Source organism: Archocentrus centrarchus, chromosome 8, assembly GCF_007364275.1.
Source record: "Archocentrus centrarchus isolate MPI-CPG fArcCen1 chromosome 8, fArcCen1, whole genome shotgun sequence".
NCBI classification, from domain to species: Eukaryota; Metazoa; Chordata; class Actinopteri; order Cichliformes; family Cichlidae; genus Archocentrus; species Archocentrus centrarchus.
Window position 1 is genome coordinate 7,683,948 of NC_044353.1, and position 14,483 is coordinate 7,698,430.

Below are 14,483 nucleotides of genomic sequence, written 5' to 3' on the forward strand. Positions count from 1 at the left end.
CAAAGCCCGGCATATAAAACCCCGTGAAGAAGAGCAGAAACGCGTCAAAGAAGAAGACGCGGCAGTAGTTCTTCAGCGACGAAAATGGCTTTGAGGGCAGGTTTGAGAAGCAAGCGGGGTTTAACAGGTAAGTTTGGAGCATCTGCGGGGAGGCAGTTTAATTGTTTGCGGCTTTATTTCCTAAAAACAGCTGCTGAGTGTTGGCTGCAGAAACTGGAGCAGAGGTCATAGGACAAACCTCCTGAAGTGGCACCACCGCAGGTCACGTCAGCTGCGCCTCGGAGAGAAGCGATAATTTGCGCACCTACATCATATGCAGATATCACTGCCTTATGTGCACTTCAGCGATCTATACTCCAAAAGCCAAAAGGTTTTTAAAAGGCTTTTTGGGGCTAATTCACCTTTGCTGGGATAAATACATTTGTAATCGCTTTGTGTTTGTTTTTTAATGCAATGTGTTTTATATTTCAGCGCTAAAATCATAACAATAAAGTAGGTTTTAAAAGTTCTGTATCAAAACAAGTCTCATTTTTATTATCAACTTCTACAAGATTTTTAACACATCTCTTTGATAGCTTTCATGTTCTCTAAAAACTAAAGGCGAGTGGAGCATATACACAGCTACAGGCATATTTATGTATTTCTAAGACTATTATAACCAAACTATTACCAACAAAGACAGTTTGAGTAAGAATATGGTGCAGTATGTTTGTAACTGGCCTTCACTTTCATTGTGTCTTCTGAATTTGCTGATTGGGGATCTTTTTCATGTGTATGTGCTGCTTTCATTGACACTGTGTGTCTTTGTGTTTCTGTGCAGTTCTTCTGTCCCAGCTGTCCTCCTGCAGCAATCATGGCACTGCTCGTGTGGCTCCTGTCCTTGTTGCTCAGGGGAGGAACAGCTCCACCTCACAGCAGGTCAAAGTAGATTTTGACCAGAGCACAGGTGAGCACTTTGTCAGTACTTCCTCAAAGCCCGACCACACGTGCTTCTCCTGACTCCAACTCCATCGTCTTGGCCTACAAGACGGTGGAGCTTTTCTCATAGTGTCTCCTAGTTAAAATGTTAATCCACATAAAGCAGCTAAACCAGTCAACCCATTAGATACACCCATACAAATCAATACTGCCTCACCCCACTGAGTTCATTAGTTGGATGCAAAGTGCAGCAGGTTGGTAAATGCTTGGGGTGTTTGTCTTTTCTCTCTCTGAGGCCTGAGGCTAATCATCAGGAAACACAAAGCAAGCCAAATCTCCATCAAAGTCTTACTGATGTAGCGATGACTGCAGTGTCTGTGTCTCTGCAGGCGTGGCAGTGATGCGCATGCAGAGTCCTCCGGTCAACAGCCTTAATTTAGAGCTTCTCACCGATATCTGCATCGCTCTGGAGAAGCTGGAGATGGATAAGAGCTGCAGAGGCCTCATCATCACCTCAGTACGGTGAAACTTCCCTGGTTAAAGCAGCATTGTGCAGAAGGAGTTACATTTGTGTTACAGTGTAGTTAATCAGTGTGATTTGCACTCTGACAGCTGGAGTGTGTTTGAAGTTTGTGAACATGGTGTTGTACAGTATATTGACAGTGTATCCAGAGTGTGTTGCTGTGCTGTTTTTGTCTTAATCCAGAACCAGCCCAAGGTTTTCTCAGCCGGGCTGGACATCTTGGAGATGTATGGGAAGAGTCCGGAGCACTGCGGGGAGTTCTGGAAAGCTGTACAAGAGATGTGGCTGAAATTCTATGGCTCTAACCTGGTCACTATAGCAGCAATCAATGTAGGTGTAGCGCAACCCCACGGCCTACCCCCACACTGACCGTACCTCACACGGGGACAGACCGGTGCAGTTTGGGGGGAACACACTGAAATAAGTCCCTCTCATTGCTCTTCTTCCCCCAGGGTTCCAGTCCTGCAGGAGGCTGTCTGATGGCTATGACGTGTGATTATAGAATAATGGCAGATAACCCTCGTTACAGCATCGGGCTCAATGAGACACAGCTCGGCATTGTAGCACCTTTTTGGTAAGAAATTAGGACCGACGCTTTTTAAAAGTGAATACTGTGAAAAGGTTGCAATGATTAGCAAATAATTGAAAGCTTGGATTTTACTGTAGTACACAGACAACACATGAAATACACGCGTGGTAAATGCGTGCTCATTTTGAGATTGGTGAAAGTGGCATGTGAGGAAGCAAGAGTGGCAAAGGTGTGTGATACTAAAAAAAAAAACACCTGGTGAGGCGTCTGACAACCAGTTAATTAGTAACATGACCGGATACAGAGAGCTTTCCAGAGAAGCTGTTTTGGAGTTGTAAAACGATTCCTCCTGCAGGTTTAAGGACACTTTGATGAACACAGTGGGCCATCGGACCACAGAGATGGCCCTAGAGTTGGGGCTGCTCTACAGCCCTGCAGAGGCCCTGAAGATAGGAATGGTGGACCAGCTGGTGCCTGAAGACCAGGTCCTCACTACAGCCACAGAGGCCATGACTAAGTGGTTGGCCATCCCAGGTATACTGCATAACTGTCCTGTCTAGTTCTAGTTGTCATCTTTACCTTGTTCTATGGTTGGATACTGTTTTCATGTGTATGTCAGGTTAATACTAATGTGCAGGTGGTATTTCTAAGAAGGGTAGAAAAAAATGATAGAATGTAACATTAAGTTTTTTAAAATGATCATTTGTCATTTGCTCAGTGTTGTTGTTCTGTCAGTGCACATTTATTTTAAGGTGACCAAAAGCTAGGAAGCTGTAACCTCATACCTCAGAAGCGTTCATCTACGAGTGCATGAGCAGCTACACCGTGGTATCTAGTAGATTCTAGCACTTGGTAAAAGGATGTAGATGAGGGATGTGACTGAGAGCACATGCAGCCATTAATCATCCCGCCTGCAGTAACTGGTTCACATGAGTGAAAGAAAATGAACATCTGAATGTGAAACAGTATGAAGTCATAACATTTCATCAGGATATTTTTGTTTTTTGAATAGTTCTCCCACCTCTGCAGTTTAACAGGTACCGTTAATGTTAGAAATCCTAACTTGGAGCAGAATGGAAGCTTTAAGTTGACAAATCATCCATGTTAGAGACTCCAGAGGCACAGCCCTGAAATGTCACTTTCCCACATTTAAAAATATATATATATATTGTGTTACACAAATATGTCAACACTATTGTTTAATTCCAAAGGTCTAAAAAGTCAACAAAATCTGCCACTGACTGCAATTAAGTGCTTGTTAATTGTCCGTACTTGCAGCGGCTCTGAGTATTTCTACAATAACTAATAACATGTGTATCATATTGCACAGTGAATGTAAAGAAGCTCCTTACATGTTCATTTATTCAATCTGCAGACCACGCCAGACAGATCACAAAGTCCATGATAAGGAAGCCGACCATCGACAAGCTGATGTCCAACAGAGAGGACGATGTCAAGAACTTTGTCAAGTTCATCAGCAAAGACTCTATTCAGAAGTCGCTGGGAGTGTATCTGGAGATGCTTAAAAAGAGAAAGGCTTAGAGGGAAACGCTAACACACGCACACATTACAGGAGCTTTGTGGCACTAGTTTAACCAGAACACAGGATGATCTGACATTAAGCATTGAGCAAGCTCCACTTTCAGGAAACAAACACCTAGCATTTACACCCTAAGATTTAAAAAAAATAAAATAAAATCAAAAATAAATCAGTGAAAAGTTACAAAATAGCTGTACACTCGGGCAGCCTGCGGAGCTACGTCTGTCACACAGCATTACCTACAGTATGGTTACCTGAGCAAACAGCTAATTGTTGCCACAGAAAGGTCTCCATCACTAACGTGCCTGTCCCTGCACTCTAAAAAGCCAACGGTGGCAAAGCCTTTGTCGTCTCTGTGACAAATTTATGTATCTTTTCAAAGTGTTCTGTTTTTGACTGTGAACGATCTGCATAAATGAGTGGATTAAACTGTGTGATTTAATGCGTCATTAACGTGGTTCTCATTCATCATTTTAGTTCAGGTTTTTTCTTACTTGCTTTCAAATGACAGTTGATGTCAAAACGACATAAAACCCTTCAAAATGCTCTTTGCTATGAGAATTAAAAACCTTGCTGTCATAATAAGAAGCGTTCCTCATTCTTTGTCAGCATTTGCACACGTTTTGGAAAATCAATAGACAAAAACAAAGGTTACACTCAAGCATCACAGTATAACGGATACCAGTCTGTCGAGTGTCTCCACTCTGTCTGTGACAGGAGGGGCATCTGCTCCTATATTCCTTTAATATTTTAAACTGTATTTACACATTTGATAGTTTTATTCTCAAATGTGTTAGCACTGTTTCACTGTGTGAGGCATCCACTAAGTCTACAGGTATAAGTCACGTGGTTATTAGTAAAAAATGTTTATGGAGTGCAACAGAGTTAAAGTAATTTTTTAACATTGAGCTGCTCAGTTACAGATCTGTGGGGTTTTTTTTTTCCCCAGTGGGTCCACAATATTGTAAGACTGTTAATTTCAGAGAGGGCCAAGCAGTTCTTCAGTTTGACTTAGCAAGAAGGAAATGCTTGTGATTTCAGCTCAGAGACACTGTGGTATCATGAGCATCTGGACCTCGAAGAGCTCTCGTGAACTGGGTCTGTGCAGCAGGAAACCTCACAGTGATTTGGATCAGGGAATAGCAGCAAAACGGGCAGATGCAAGGGTGGAAATTTGACCTCATTTATCTGACACTCATTAATTGCTCTTTTTATACAGTGGGAAGCTACAGTCGCTGAACTTTCATTAGCGATGCTCAAAACATAAAAAAGGAAAAACGGTGTAAGCAACATTACCCTACTGTATAATATTACTCAGAAGGCTGATTTCCACATTAAAAAGGCTCTTAGTAAATGTGTTTCACACAAAGATCCTCTACTACAATCAAACAAACTGAACTATTTTTTTAAATCCCAGTTCCAAGATGCAGGCTTGCTGTGACATTTTTAGCAGCTTTATTGTGTGTTTGCATTTCATGAAGCCATGGTTGACAATAGTCCTCCAACTAAATGATCCTTACGCTGACTGCAGATTGAGCGTGATGTGTGGAAAGCTTGTGGAAGTCACGATTCAAGCAGCAGGAGGCTGACCAATCAGCTTCACCTCCACAGGGAAGTGGTCACTTACAGCCAGCGCCTGACAGAGAGAGAGAGAAATCATTCTTTCAGTGGCTCGCAGTTTGCTGCCACAGATGGATTCAGCTTCTACATAAAAAAAAAAAAAAATTTCTTGTGCACTGTTTTATTATGTGCTGAAAAACTCAGTGTGTCTGGTAGCAGCATCACAGCAATAGACACTGTACAAGTGCTTTTGTTTGTTACAGCAGCTACAAATCTCTTTTCATCAGTGTCTCTGTGGTCCTTACTACAGCCATTTTTACCAAGTTGTTTTCAGTGGTCTTCCAGGCCAGACAGCTACCAACTGATTACTTAACTTGCCATTAAATGATGAAGGATCAGACCTGGCTGTGAAATTGCTAATCAGTCAGTTGTACAAATACTTTGGAGCCAGAAGTGAAAATGGAAGGATTATGTTAAAAAAAAAAAAAAAAAAAAAGCGTAAAATTACGACCACTGACTGGTGAAGTGAATACCACTGATTACCTCTTCATCACAGCACCTGTCAGTGGGTGGAATTTAACATTTTGTCCTTAAAGTTGATGTTAGAAGCAGAAAAAATTGGGATTTGAGCAAGTTTGATGAGGGCCAAATTGTGGTGGCTTGACGACAGGGTCAGAGCATCTCCAAAACTGCAGCTATTTGCAGTATCTATCAAAAGTGGTCCAAGGAAGGAACAGTGGTGAACCAGCGACAGGGTCATGGGCGGCAAGGCTCATTGATCCACGTGGGAAGTGAAGGTTGATCATGTGGTCTGATCCAACAGACAAGCTACTGCAGCTCAACTTGCTGAAAAAGTTCATGCTGGTTCTGACAGACAAGTGTCACAAAACACAGTGCAGCACAGCACAGTGTGTTGTGTATGTGGCTGCATAGCTGCAAGACCATGGTGTCCATGGCCACGGCTGTGGCCTCTTTCAGCAGGATAATGCTCCCTGCCACAAAGCAAAAATGGTTCAGGAATGGTTTGAGGAGCACAACGAGTTTGAGGTGTTGTCTTGGCCTCCAAATTCCTCAGATCTCTGTCCAATCGAGTATTTGTGGGATGTGCTGGACAAACAGGTCAGAACCATGAGAGACCCCACCTCACAGCTTACAGCACTTTAAGGATCTGTTGATAACACCTTCAGGGGTCTCATGGAGTCCATGTCGTTTTGGCAGGTTGTGAACATGGTGTTGTGTGTTTATGGCCTCAGTTGCATTGAATACAACCTAATGTTGACTTTTTATAAAGCAGGGTGTCCTTTTCAGTTTAAATTAATTCTATTCGAGAGAAGGATTAAAATTCAGCTGTTACCAGATCCTGCTTGAGATTCAGCTCTGTCATGTAGTTGTACACCTCAGCGCTGCCTTTCACCACTCCATTCATCATGTCAGTGGTAACCACAATCCTGCAAATACAGAAAGATGAGTGGAATTTAGAGTCTGTGTGCACATGTTCGAATGCCCTCCCTCACAGTCTGTGTGTACCTGTCATAAGGGCAGTTAGTGTGTGTCACTGTGGTGTCGGCCTCATCGGTGATCAGCCAGTGGAAACTCTTGTCAGTGAAGATGCGGATCTGCTGCCAGTCAGACCCGGATACATAATTACAACCTGCATTGAAGTCACCTAGCAGCACAATGTCCTGCAGGGGAGAGTCGTGTGATGTTTTTAACCTCAACTGTGTGTTTTTTTTTTTACACAAATCCACCAAATAGCAAACTTTTACTTGTAGGGTGTATTTACATTGGTTTTCCAGCGATTGCGGACATCGGCCACCACATCATAGAGAGCATTTAGTTCCTGCACAGCGAAGTCTGGAGAAGTGTGCTGGGGGATCAGAGTGAAGCTCTTCACAGCTAGGAGGGAGAGGAGGGAATAAAGGAGAGTGTCGCTGACTGCCAGGATAACCCTGCACTGCACAGCTGACATAAATCCTAATCCTGGTGACTAAACCAGGACCGTATCCTATACAACTGTTTAAGGAAATCCACATCATCAGCAGTACCAAAGCATACCACTATATTTGGAGGAGAACATGACAATGAATGGCTCCCTGTTAAAGCTGTCTTCCCCAGATTCCTCAGGGCCATCCTCATAGGTGTAGTTTTTTGCCACAGACACTGTGTCCTCTCTGTGGAGAACATATACCACATCACCACCTGTTCCTTTGCAGTCAGTGAGTACTTTCTATTTCTAAATACATCAAGTTGTGTCTCGGGACAAATTTAATTTTAAGAAATTAGTTCTTCTGAATTCTAAATGAAAAATATAATGTGTGTATGTATATATATATATATATATATATATATATATATATATATATATATATATATATATATATATATATATATATATATATATATATATATGTATGTATTTTATGCCAGAAAATGCCTCCTATAAAATGAGTAATTTGTTATTTTGCCTAATTTAATGATGAAACACAATGGCTGCTGTATCATAATGATCAAGTGGGGAAAAGAGTCCATTGTGGAAAAAGCATTTATATATAATTGATATATAATTACCTAAAAATTAAAAATAATGCTTCATGTGCCTCCCAGAGCAGAAATATGTGCAGGAGGATGTTCAAACTGATCAAACATTTATTGATTTTTTTAGTGAAACAGCTGGGTTGAAAATATATATATTTTTTTTTTATTAAGTTGTTTTGGATGGTTGTTTGTGGCATGTGGGTTTCTTCAACCCTCGAAGTCTCTGACTCTGGGCAATCTGAATGGATCATTTTTGTTTTTAGGAACCATTTGTAGAAATTGTTGATTAAAGAACTTGCTAATAGGATCTTTAAAATTAAAATGCTTGAATCACTCCAAATAACCATTTTTGGTTGCAGGTGGCACTTTTATTTTTCTGGGTGTAGGGTAGAGATTTAGACTTGTTTTCCTTCTTGGTGTACCTGTAAAGGAAGAGATATCTCTCCTTGTAGGTGCTCTGACCAAGGGGCTCGCTGACGATGTATTTAAACTGAGGAGAATCTCTGCGGAAAACATAGTTTATATACTTCAAACCAAACTTGTATGAAATGTTTCCATATTTTTGCATTCCATGCTTAATGTTACTCTCTATGTTCTGTGTTAGGCGTGTAGTCAGTCTCACTTGTTGACATGCTCCATGAGTTTTTTGGTTGCTGAGAGATCACTGTCCCTGACCTCCTGGATCAGAATGATGTCATAGCGGTGGACAATCTGCAAAATAAATATAAATGCCATCAACAAACCCTGCAGTGACTGCTAAACAAACCCAAACTGTTGCCTTTGGATTGGAACAAATTAGTGTTTTAGATATTCAGCATTCACATTGCATTTTCTGCAGGAACAATGACATATACAGGAGGCACTGCTTGCTGATCCAGCTGTTCACGCACAGCCATGCGATCATGTAGACCACCCAGGACTGTGAGGAGATGTCCAGTGTTGTATGGCTCCAGGCTAGCATGACGGTGGAGGACACCCCCCCCCCCCCCCCCCTCCCAGTTACCAATGGCTGCATTGGGTGACATTGCCAGCCCGCTGGCCAGGGACTCCCACATGATGCGTGAAAAGGGCGTCCCTGCCACCTGCATGTGGTCATGTGTTCAATTCTGGGAAAGGGGGAGTGCACTTTGGACATTGTACTGTAAGTGTGTACTTGCAGTGTGGCATACTGTGTGTCAGATGTTGTACAGCATGGAACAGTGAATGTCCTGATGATGCTACCACATGGAATCTGCTCAGATTGGGTTTTACCCTTTGTCCTGCTTCCCTCATTATCATCCCATGGACAAGAACATGGTTTGTTTTCTCAGTGGTCCTCGTCCTCTTCCTCCTCTGCCTCTCTGTATGTGTCTGCCCATTGTAGATGCACACGTGCCACAGACACACTAAACTGACTTTTATCCTGCCCAGTGGGTTTGCTCACATCATTGGACAAATGTGTGTTCAATTTTGAGTTGCTGTGTGTAACAGCTGACGGAGGTGTTGGAGTTGTGTTCGCATTCTGCTGCCAGTGCTTCAGGTTTAGCAACACACGTGTGAAGTGTGTTTAGTGACTGAGAATGTGTCTGCTGTTTCAGAAAAAAAGAGTGATTGAGTTGCATCTAAATGCCAGAACTGTGCTCATGTTTTGGCCAGAAGAGAGCGTGATTTGAGAAGTTCATTTAGGCCACTGTGGATTTGATTTAGGGAACGGGGTTTAGTGTTTTAGCGATTGCAAAATACTGTAAATTATTAGATGTGGTGTGTAACAGATGTTCTTTGTGAATAGATTTATTACTTGCTGTGTGTGTGTGTGATCTGCCCACAGTGTTTGGTTTTGCACACAGGTAACTGCTTTTTGCAGTGATGCTTTGATTTTGACAAGAAAGTCTGGGGTTTGGGGAAATTTGTGTATATGGTTTTAGGAAAATGGGTGGTGGACTCGGAAAATGTGTAAAAGCAATTCAGAAATACTGTAACTGGATTGTGAAAGAAAATGGAAAATAATGTATAATGTTAAGGGGGGGTCACCTGGATAATATAATGCTATATCTACCCTAGTAAGAAGTTGAGGAACCACTGTATGTGTGTTTGTTTTTTAACCTTTATTTTCCATCATCTGCTTATCCTATTCAGGGTTGCAGGAGCCTGTCCCAGCTGTCATGGAGACACATCAGCAGCCTGTCACAGGGCCAACACAGACAACCATTCACACCTGTGGGCAATTTAGTATCACCAATTAACCTAACCTCAGTAACTGCATGTCTTTGGACTGTGGGAGGAAACTGGAGTACCTGTAGAAAACCCACACAAACATGAGGAGAACATGCAAACTTGGCCCGGGCCAAGGTGGATTCAAACCCAGACCCTCTAGCTGTGAGGAAACAGTGCTAACCACCACACCATCATGCTGCCCACTTACAGTATCTGTTTGAGAACCAGTTCTTATTTACAATCATGACCTTCACAGGTTTCAGTGAGAAAGAAGTCATCTGGGTGAGTTTTTTATTTTGGGAAGTTCTTCTTATATTTCGTAGTTGCCTCTATATGAAGTGTTTAGGGAATATTGGAATTGCAGCTGCCAGGAGCAGGGGTAAAACAGTCACTGAATGAGTACAGACCTACAGTAGTAGATGTGTGGCTCAAACACGACCTGAATGACTGTACAACAGCTTCCATCTTTATAGAGACTATACAAACACCACCATTAAATGCATGGGCTTGTCTGAAATTTGAACGCATGAACTCTCACACCCAAAGCAAGAATCACACCCCTACAGTAGACCAACGCGCCAAAAGTGGAGTCGCTGTGATAATGCTAACAGCTGACTATGGAACATGTAGCAGTGAAGAAATTTTACAAGTGGATTTGTTGCACAGGTGGCATCCTATCAGGGTATCACACTGGAATTCCCTGAGATCCTGAGAGCGACCCATTTTTTCACAAAGAGTTTGTAGAAGCAGTCTGCATGCCTAGGTGCTGGGTTTTATAAACCTGTGGCCTTGGAAGTGATTGGAACACCTGTGAATGTAAAGGCTGAATTATTTGCAGCAGCTGCTCCTTCGAGGGGCAGTGCTGTTTACCCACTGTCAGAGGCTGTAAGAAGATCATCTGAAACCTTCACTAATGCTGTTTCTGTACTGTGATGAAAGCTGACTGAAACTCTTCAAACAAACCGTTCCTCTGCAGATGATCAGTTTCAAGGATTTTTTTTTAGAGGAAAGAAGGTCAAAGATTGGCCTATAATTAACTCAGACAGTTGGGTCAAGTGATGACTTTTTAAGTAATGGTTTAATTACTGCCACCTTAAAAGCCTGTGGTACACAGCCAATAGACATGTTGATGGTTTGGAGGAAGTAACTATTGAAGTTAACTCCAAAATGAAACTGGAGAGAGTTTTTAAACAAATACCAGCAGTGCTGAAAGCAGCTGATTGTTGAGATGGTCATGAATACGTTTTTCCTCTGATGGTTAAAATTTTTGTGAAGAAATTCACGAAATCACTAGAAAAAGCATTTCCTGCAGAAAATGCAGACTGGAGCTGAAATGCCGAAAAATGCTTAAAATACCTAAACCATAATTTGCTGAGCAAACAGGGTTAAAAAGAAAAAAAAAAAACTGAACAGTAAAAAAGCTGAAACTGTCAAGAAAGTTTTTAAATTACATTTTATTTGCTGAAATTGGTGTTTAAAATATAGAGAAACAGCCAAACTTGGAGCTGAAGTGCATCAAAATGAAGAAGTGAAATAAATGCAGAAGGAGGGAACTTTTCACTTCCAGTTACACCAATATCTTTAAATGTGCGTGTGATTGTACATTTGCACACAAATAAACAGAATAAGATTTAAAAAAAAAAAAAAGACACAAAATGTTCCAAACCGTGCTGATGATATTCATCAGAGTGGTGTTGGAGACTTTGGTGTCCCCAAAGGATCTGATGTTGAAGGCTCCCAGCAGCAGTGAGGTGGAAAGATGCAGCAAGGTCAAAAAAAGCCCCAAAGTGCTCACCAACTGCATCCTACACCAAAGAGACTAGATGTTAAAAACTTATGACTTATCAAATGAAACACTGACATTTACAAATGATTTGGAATTTAAGTAAATCTTCTTTCATGTACATATGCAAATGGCTCACTACATATATCAGTCCTGAACCTGTGTATAAAAAATGATTTGCAAGCCAAACAAAGCCTGTTCCTTTCATTGTAAGTTCATTGTAAGTTAACATGAAGGTTCATGACAAACTTCACTGTACAATGTATACTGTAAATAATATAATGTACAAGTTCAGGTTTTTGACTGAGAAGTGACAGAGAGGATGCCGGTTCAAATCCTCAGACAGACTGAAATCATCTGTCAAAGCTTCAGCGAACCCTCGGACTGGTATGGAAAACTGAGGCGGGGACGGTGAAGTTCCACCGCCTGTTCCCGCTCTCGTTGAGCGAGGTCCTCGGTTTGGAACTTGCGGTCACTACATTATTTTTTAAATGCAACTTTTAAAAGCAATAAAATGGCTAATAGAAATACTGTTGATTGTGATCAGGATCCTTGAGTCAACAGTGGTTCTGTGCAGTTACGATGCAGTTATCAGTCACAGGACTCTTACTTTAGCCTGTGGGAGTGAGAGACAGAACAGCTGCTCCTCTGGCACTTTATCTAACATGCTCTGTAGCGTGCTGCTTTTTGCAGCATGTTACAAGGCTGGGTAAAATATTATAGTATATACTCTGTTACCCTGGTTACACAGCCCTGGAGCTGGTGTGGAAGGACAAAGGCTGTCAAATCTGGAAGCTGAGAGCTGTATTCATAGTGTGATGTTTGCATCTGCTGTTGTAAAAGCATAGTCTGTTACTATAACATCAAATACAATTATGATTTTTGCCTTTAAAAGTGCATGAAAGGAAAAACTAATTAGTTACAATGCAGTGCTACCTTAGCCTTAAAAATTAGCTGTAAACAGCAGATGTGCTTACAGTACTGGGCTGAATGCAGAGTCTTTGTAAATATAACTCAGCTGCTTTTGTAGCAAAGAGGAGTCAGAGGTGCGTACCTGCTTCTGTATGTCTGCACGGCAAGGAGACGCTCTGTCGACAACAAAACCCACAAAGCTCCAATTCAGCTTCTGAGCACAGCGGCAGACAGTGTCTCTTTTGAGGTTTTTAATCTACCTGCTGGGTCATGTGACTGCAGAGGAGTGGAGAGAACAGGTGTGTTGGGAATGGGGCACACAGTGCTCCAGTTTTCAGGTCCCGAGCTCTGCAATGTGACGGTAATGCTGCTACCTCGATACATAATTCCCATCTGCTCCTGATACTGTTCTTCTATTTGGCATGTGTGTGAAATTTTGTCACAGTTCAACTATGAATTCTTGAGTTATGTTGTAATGTTGTAGTGACCCTGGAGAGGCAGACAAATTCTCTTGAAAATATCTCCTCAAGGAGACTTTATGCAGAAAGGCATAAAAATCTTTTTTTTTTTTTTTTTTTAAATGGTGGAATCTTATTAAAGCATCGAGCACCCCTGATTTTATATCTTTAAATGTAACCACAAAGAGATTTGCTCAGAAAACAAGTTACACCATCATAAACTACTGAAAGTTTAGCATTACCAACTTATCTTCGGTCCATGCCACTTGCGGACTTCCCACTAGAAGGTGCTAATGAACAAGAGTTACAGGTGTTAACTCTTGTTCAGTGTGGACTGATGAAAAGCACAAAATACAGTCCTCACATTACCAATATGATGAAAATAATACACTTCATTACACTATAATAAGATTTATATGCTTAGTGTGACAGGAAAAGTACATATGAAGTGTTGATATATATACAATGTCTTACAGATATATTAACAGATGAGCAGCAAACTGATGAGGTTAAGCTCAGTACTTCAACAAACATTAATTTTACTTTTGAATCAAATCTGCCAGGTGAGATTCTTTTATACTTCAACATACTGGTGGCAACGTAGTATTGCTAAGTATTCTTAGTCATATTGAAGCCACCTGACTTTTTTTATTGCCAGCTGCTGAGAATCAAATATCTGAACAAATACTGAAGGAATTTCTGCCAGCATTCGTGGTCCACTCCGAGTGAATTATAACGTTGTCTTAAAGCATGCTGGTGACTATTAGTCTTGTTGTTTATGACGTGTTTTGCGTTAGTAACATTCAGGGCTGTAAAATCTACTAAAGTGCTTTTAGTTATACAGCCGTGATTTTTTATTTATTTTTTTTTCCTTTTTCATTCTGCATGTTTGCAGAGAGACGATCGGGTAACTGTAGAAAGGATCACAGGTCGGTGTGTTCACGTTCTCACACTGAGGATATCTTGCCAGAATATTTCCACTGGGACTTGGAGAACTGCCACATACTGACACACACCACAAAGAGTCAGAAACACCTGCAAGTGCAGCTTAACAAAATAAAAAGTATTCACAGCCCTTCAGTCTTCTTACACTTTATTGTAAATATAAGTTACTGGCAATCCCCCCCCCCCCCCCCCCCCCCCAAAAAAAAAAAAAAAAATTACACTAAATTTACCATGATGAAGTAAAACGAAGTTTAATAGAATTAAAAAACAAGCATGAAGTCTTAGGAAATATCTGTGACAACATTGTGTCAAGACATAGATCTTAGCAAGGGCAAAATAATAACTGTAATAATAAAATTTGAGAACCTTCTGGCGTTCCCAGGAGAAGAAAGAACTGGATAATGGGAAAATGGAAGTGACGGGAAACCACCAGGTGTCACGGATCAGCTGTGTGGCAGGAGACAGGGACTGAACTCAAATGCTGCTTTATTGAAAGATAACAGGACAAAATGCATTAAATAATCTGGAGCCAGGAACAAATTATTTAGGCCAAAGCTGTTCTGTTGTGAATGAATTTTGAGATTTCC

The 14,483-nt window shown here is 41.2% G+C and overlaps 2 protein-coding genes across 2 annotated transcripts; one reads left to right on the top strand and one right to left on the bottom strand.

Annotated features, from left to right (window-relative positions):
• Window positions 1–3,959, top strand: LOC115783894 (enoyl-CoA delta isomerase 1, mitochondrial-like). Its single transcript, XM_030734868.1, has 7 exons — window positions 1–127; window positions 821–946; window positions 1,308–1,435; window positions 1,625–1,771; window positions 1,894–2,015; window positions 2,326–2,504; window positions 3,346–3,959. The coding sequence occupies exons 1-7, from the start codon at window positions 85–87 to the stop codon at window positions 3,510–3,512; spliced, it is 912 nt and encodes a 303-aa protein (XP_030590728.1). The 5' UTR covers window positions 1–84; the 3' UTR covers window positions 3,513–3,959.
• Window positions 3,960–4,908: 949 nt separating this feature from the next.
• On the bottom strand, window positions 4,909–12,649 carry LOC115784899 (deoxyribonuclease-1-like). The gene is made up of 9 exons (XM_030736301.1): window positions 12,636–12,649; window positions 11,465–11,603; window positions 8,228–8,316; window positions 8,028–8,108; window positions 7,126–7,241; window positions 6,854–6,966; window positions 6,598–6,752; window positions 6,425–6,518; window positions 4,909–5,146 (listed from the first exon to the last, which is right to left on the bottom strand). The coding sequence occupies exons 2-9, from the start codon at window positions 11,600–11,602 to the stop codon at window positions 5,081–5,083; spliced, it is 852 nt and encodes a 283-aa protein (XP_030592161.1). The 5' UTR covers window position 11,603; window positions 12,636–12,649; the 3' UTR covers window positions 4,909–5,080.
• Window positions 12,650–14,483: the final 1,834 nt, after the last annotated feature.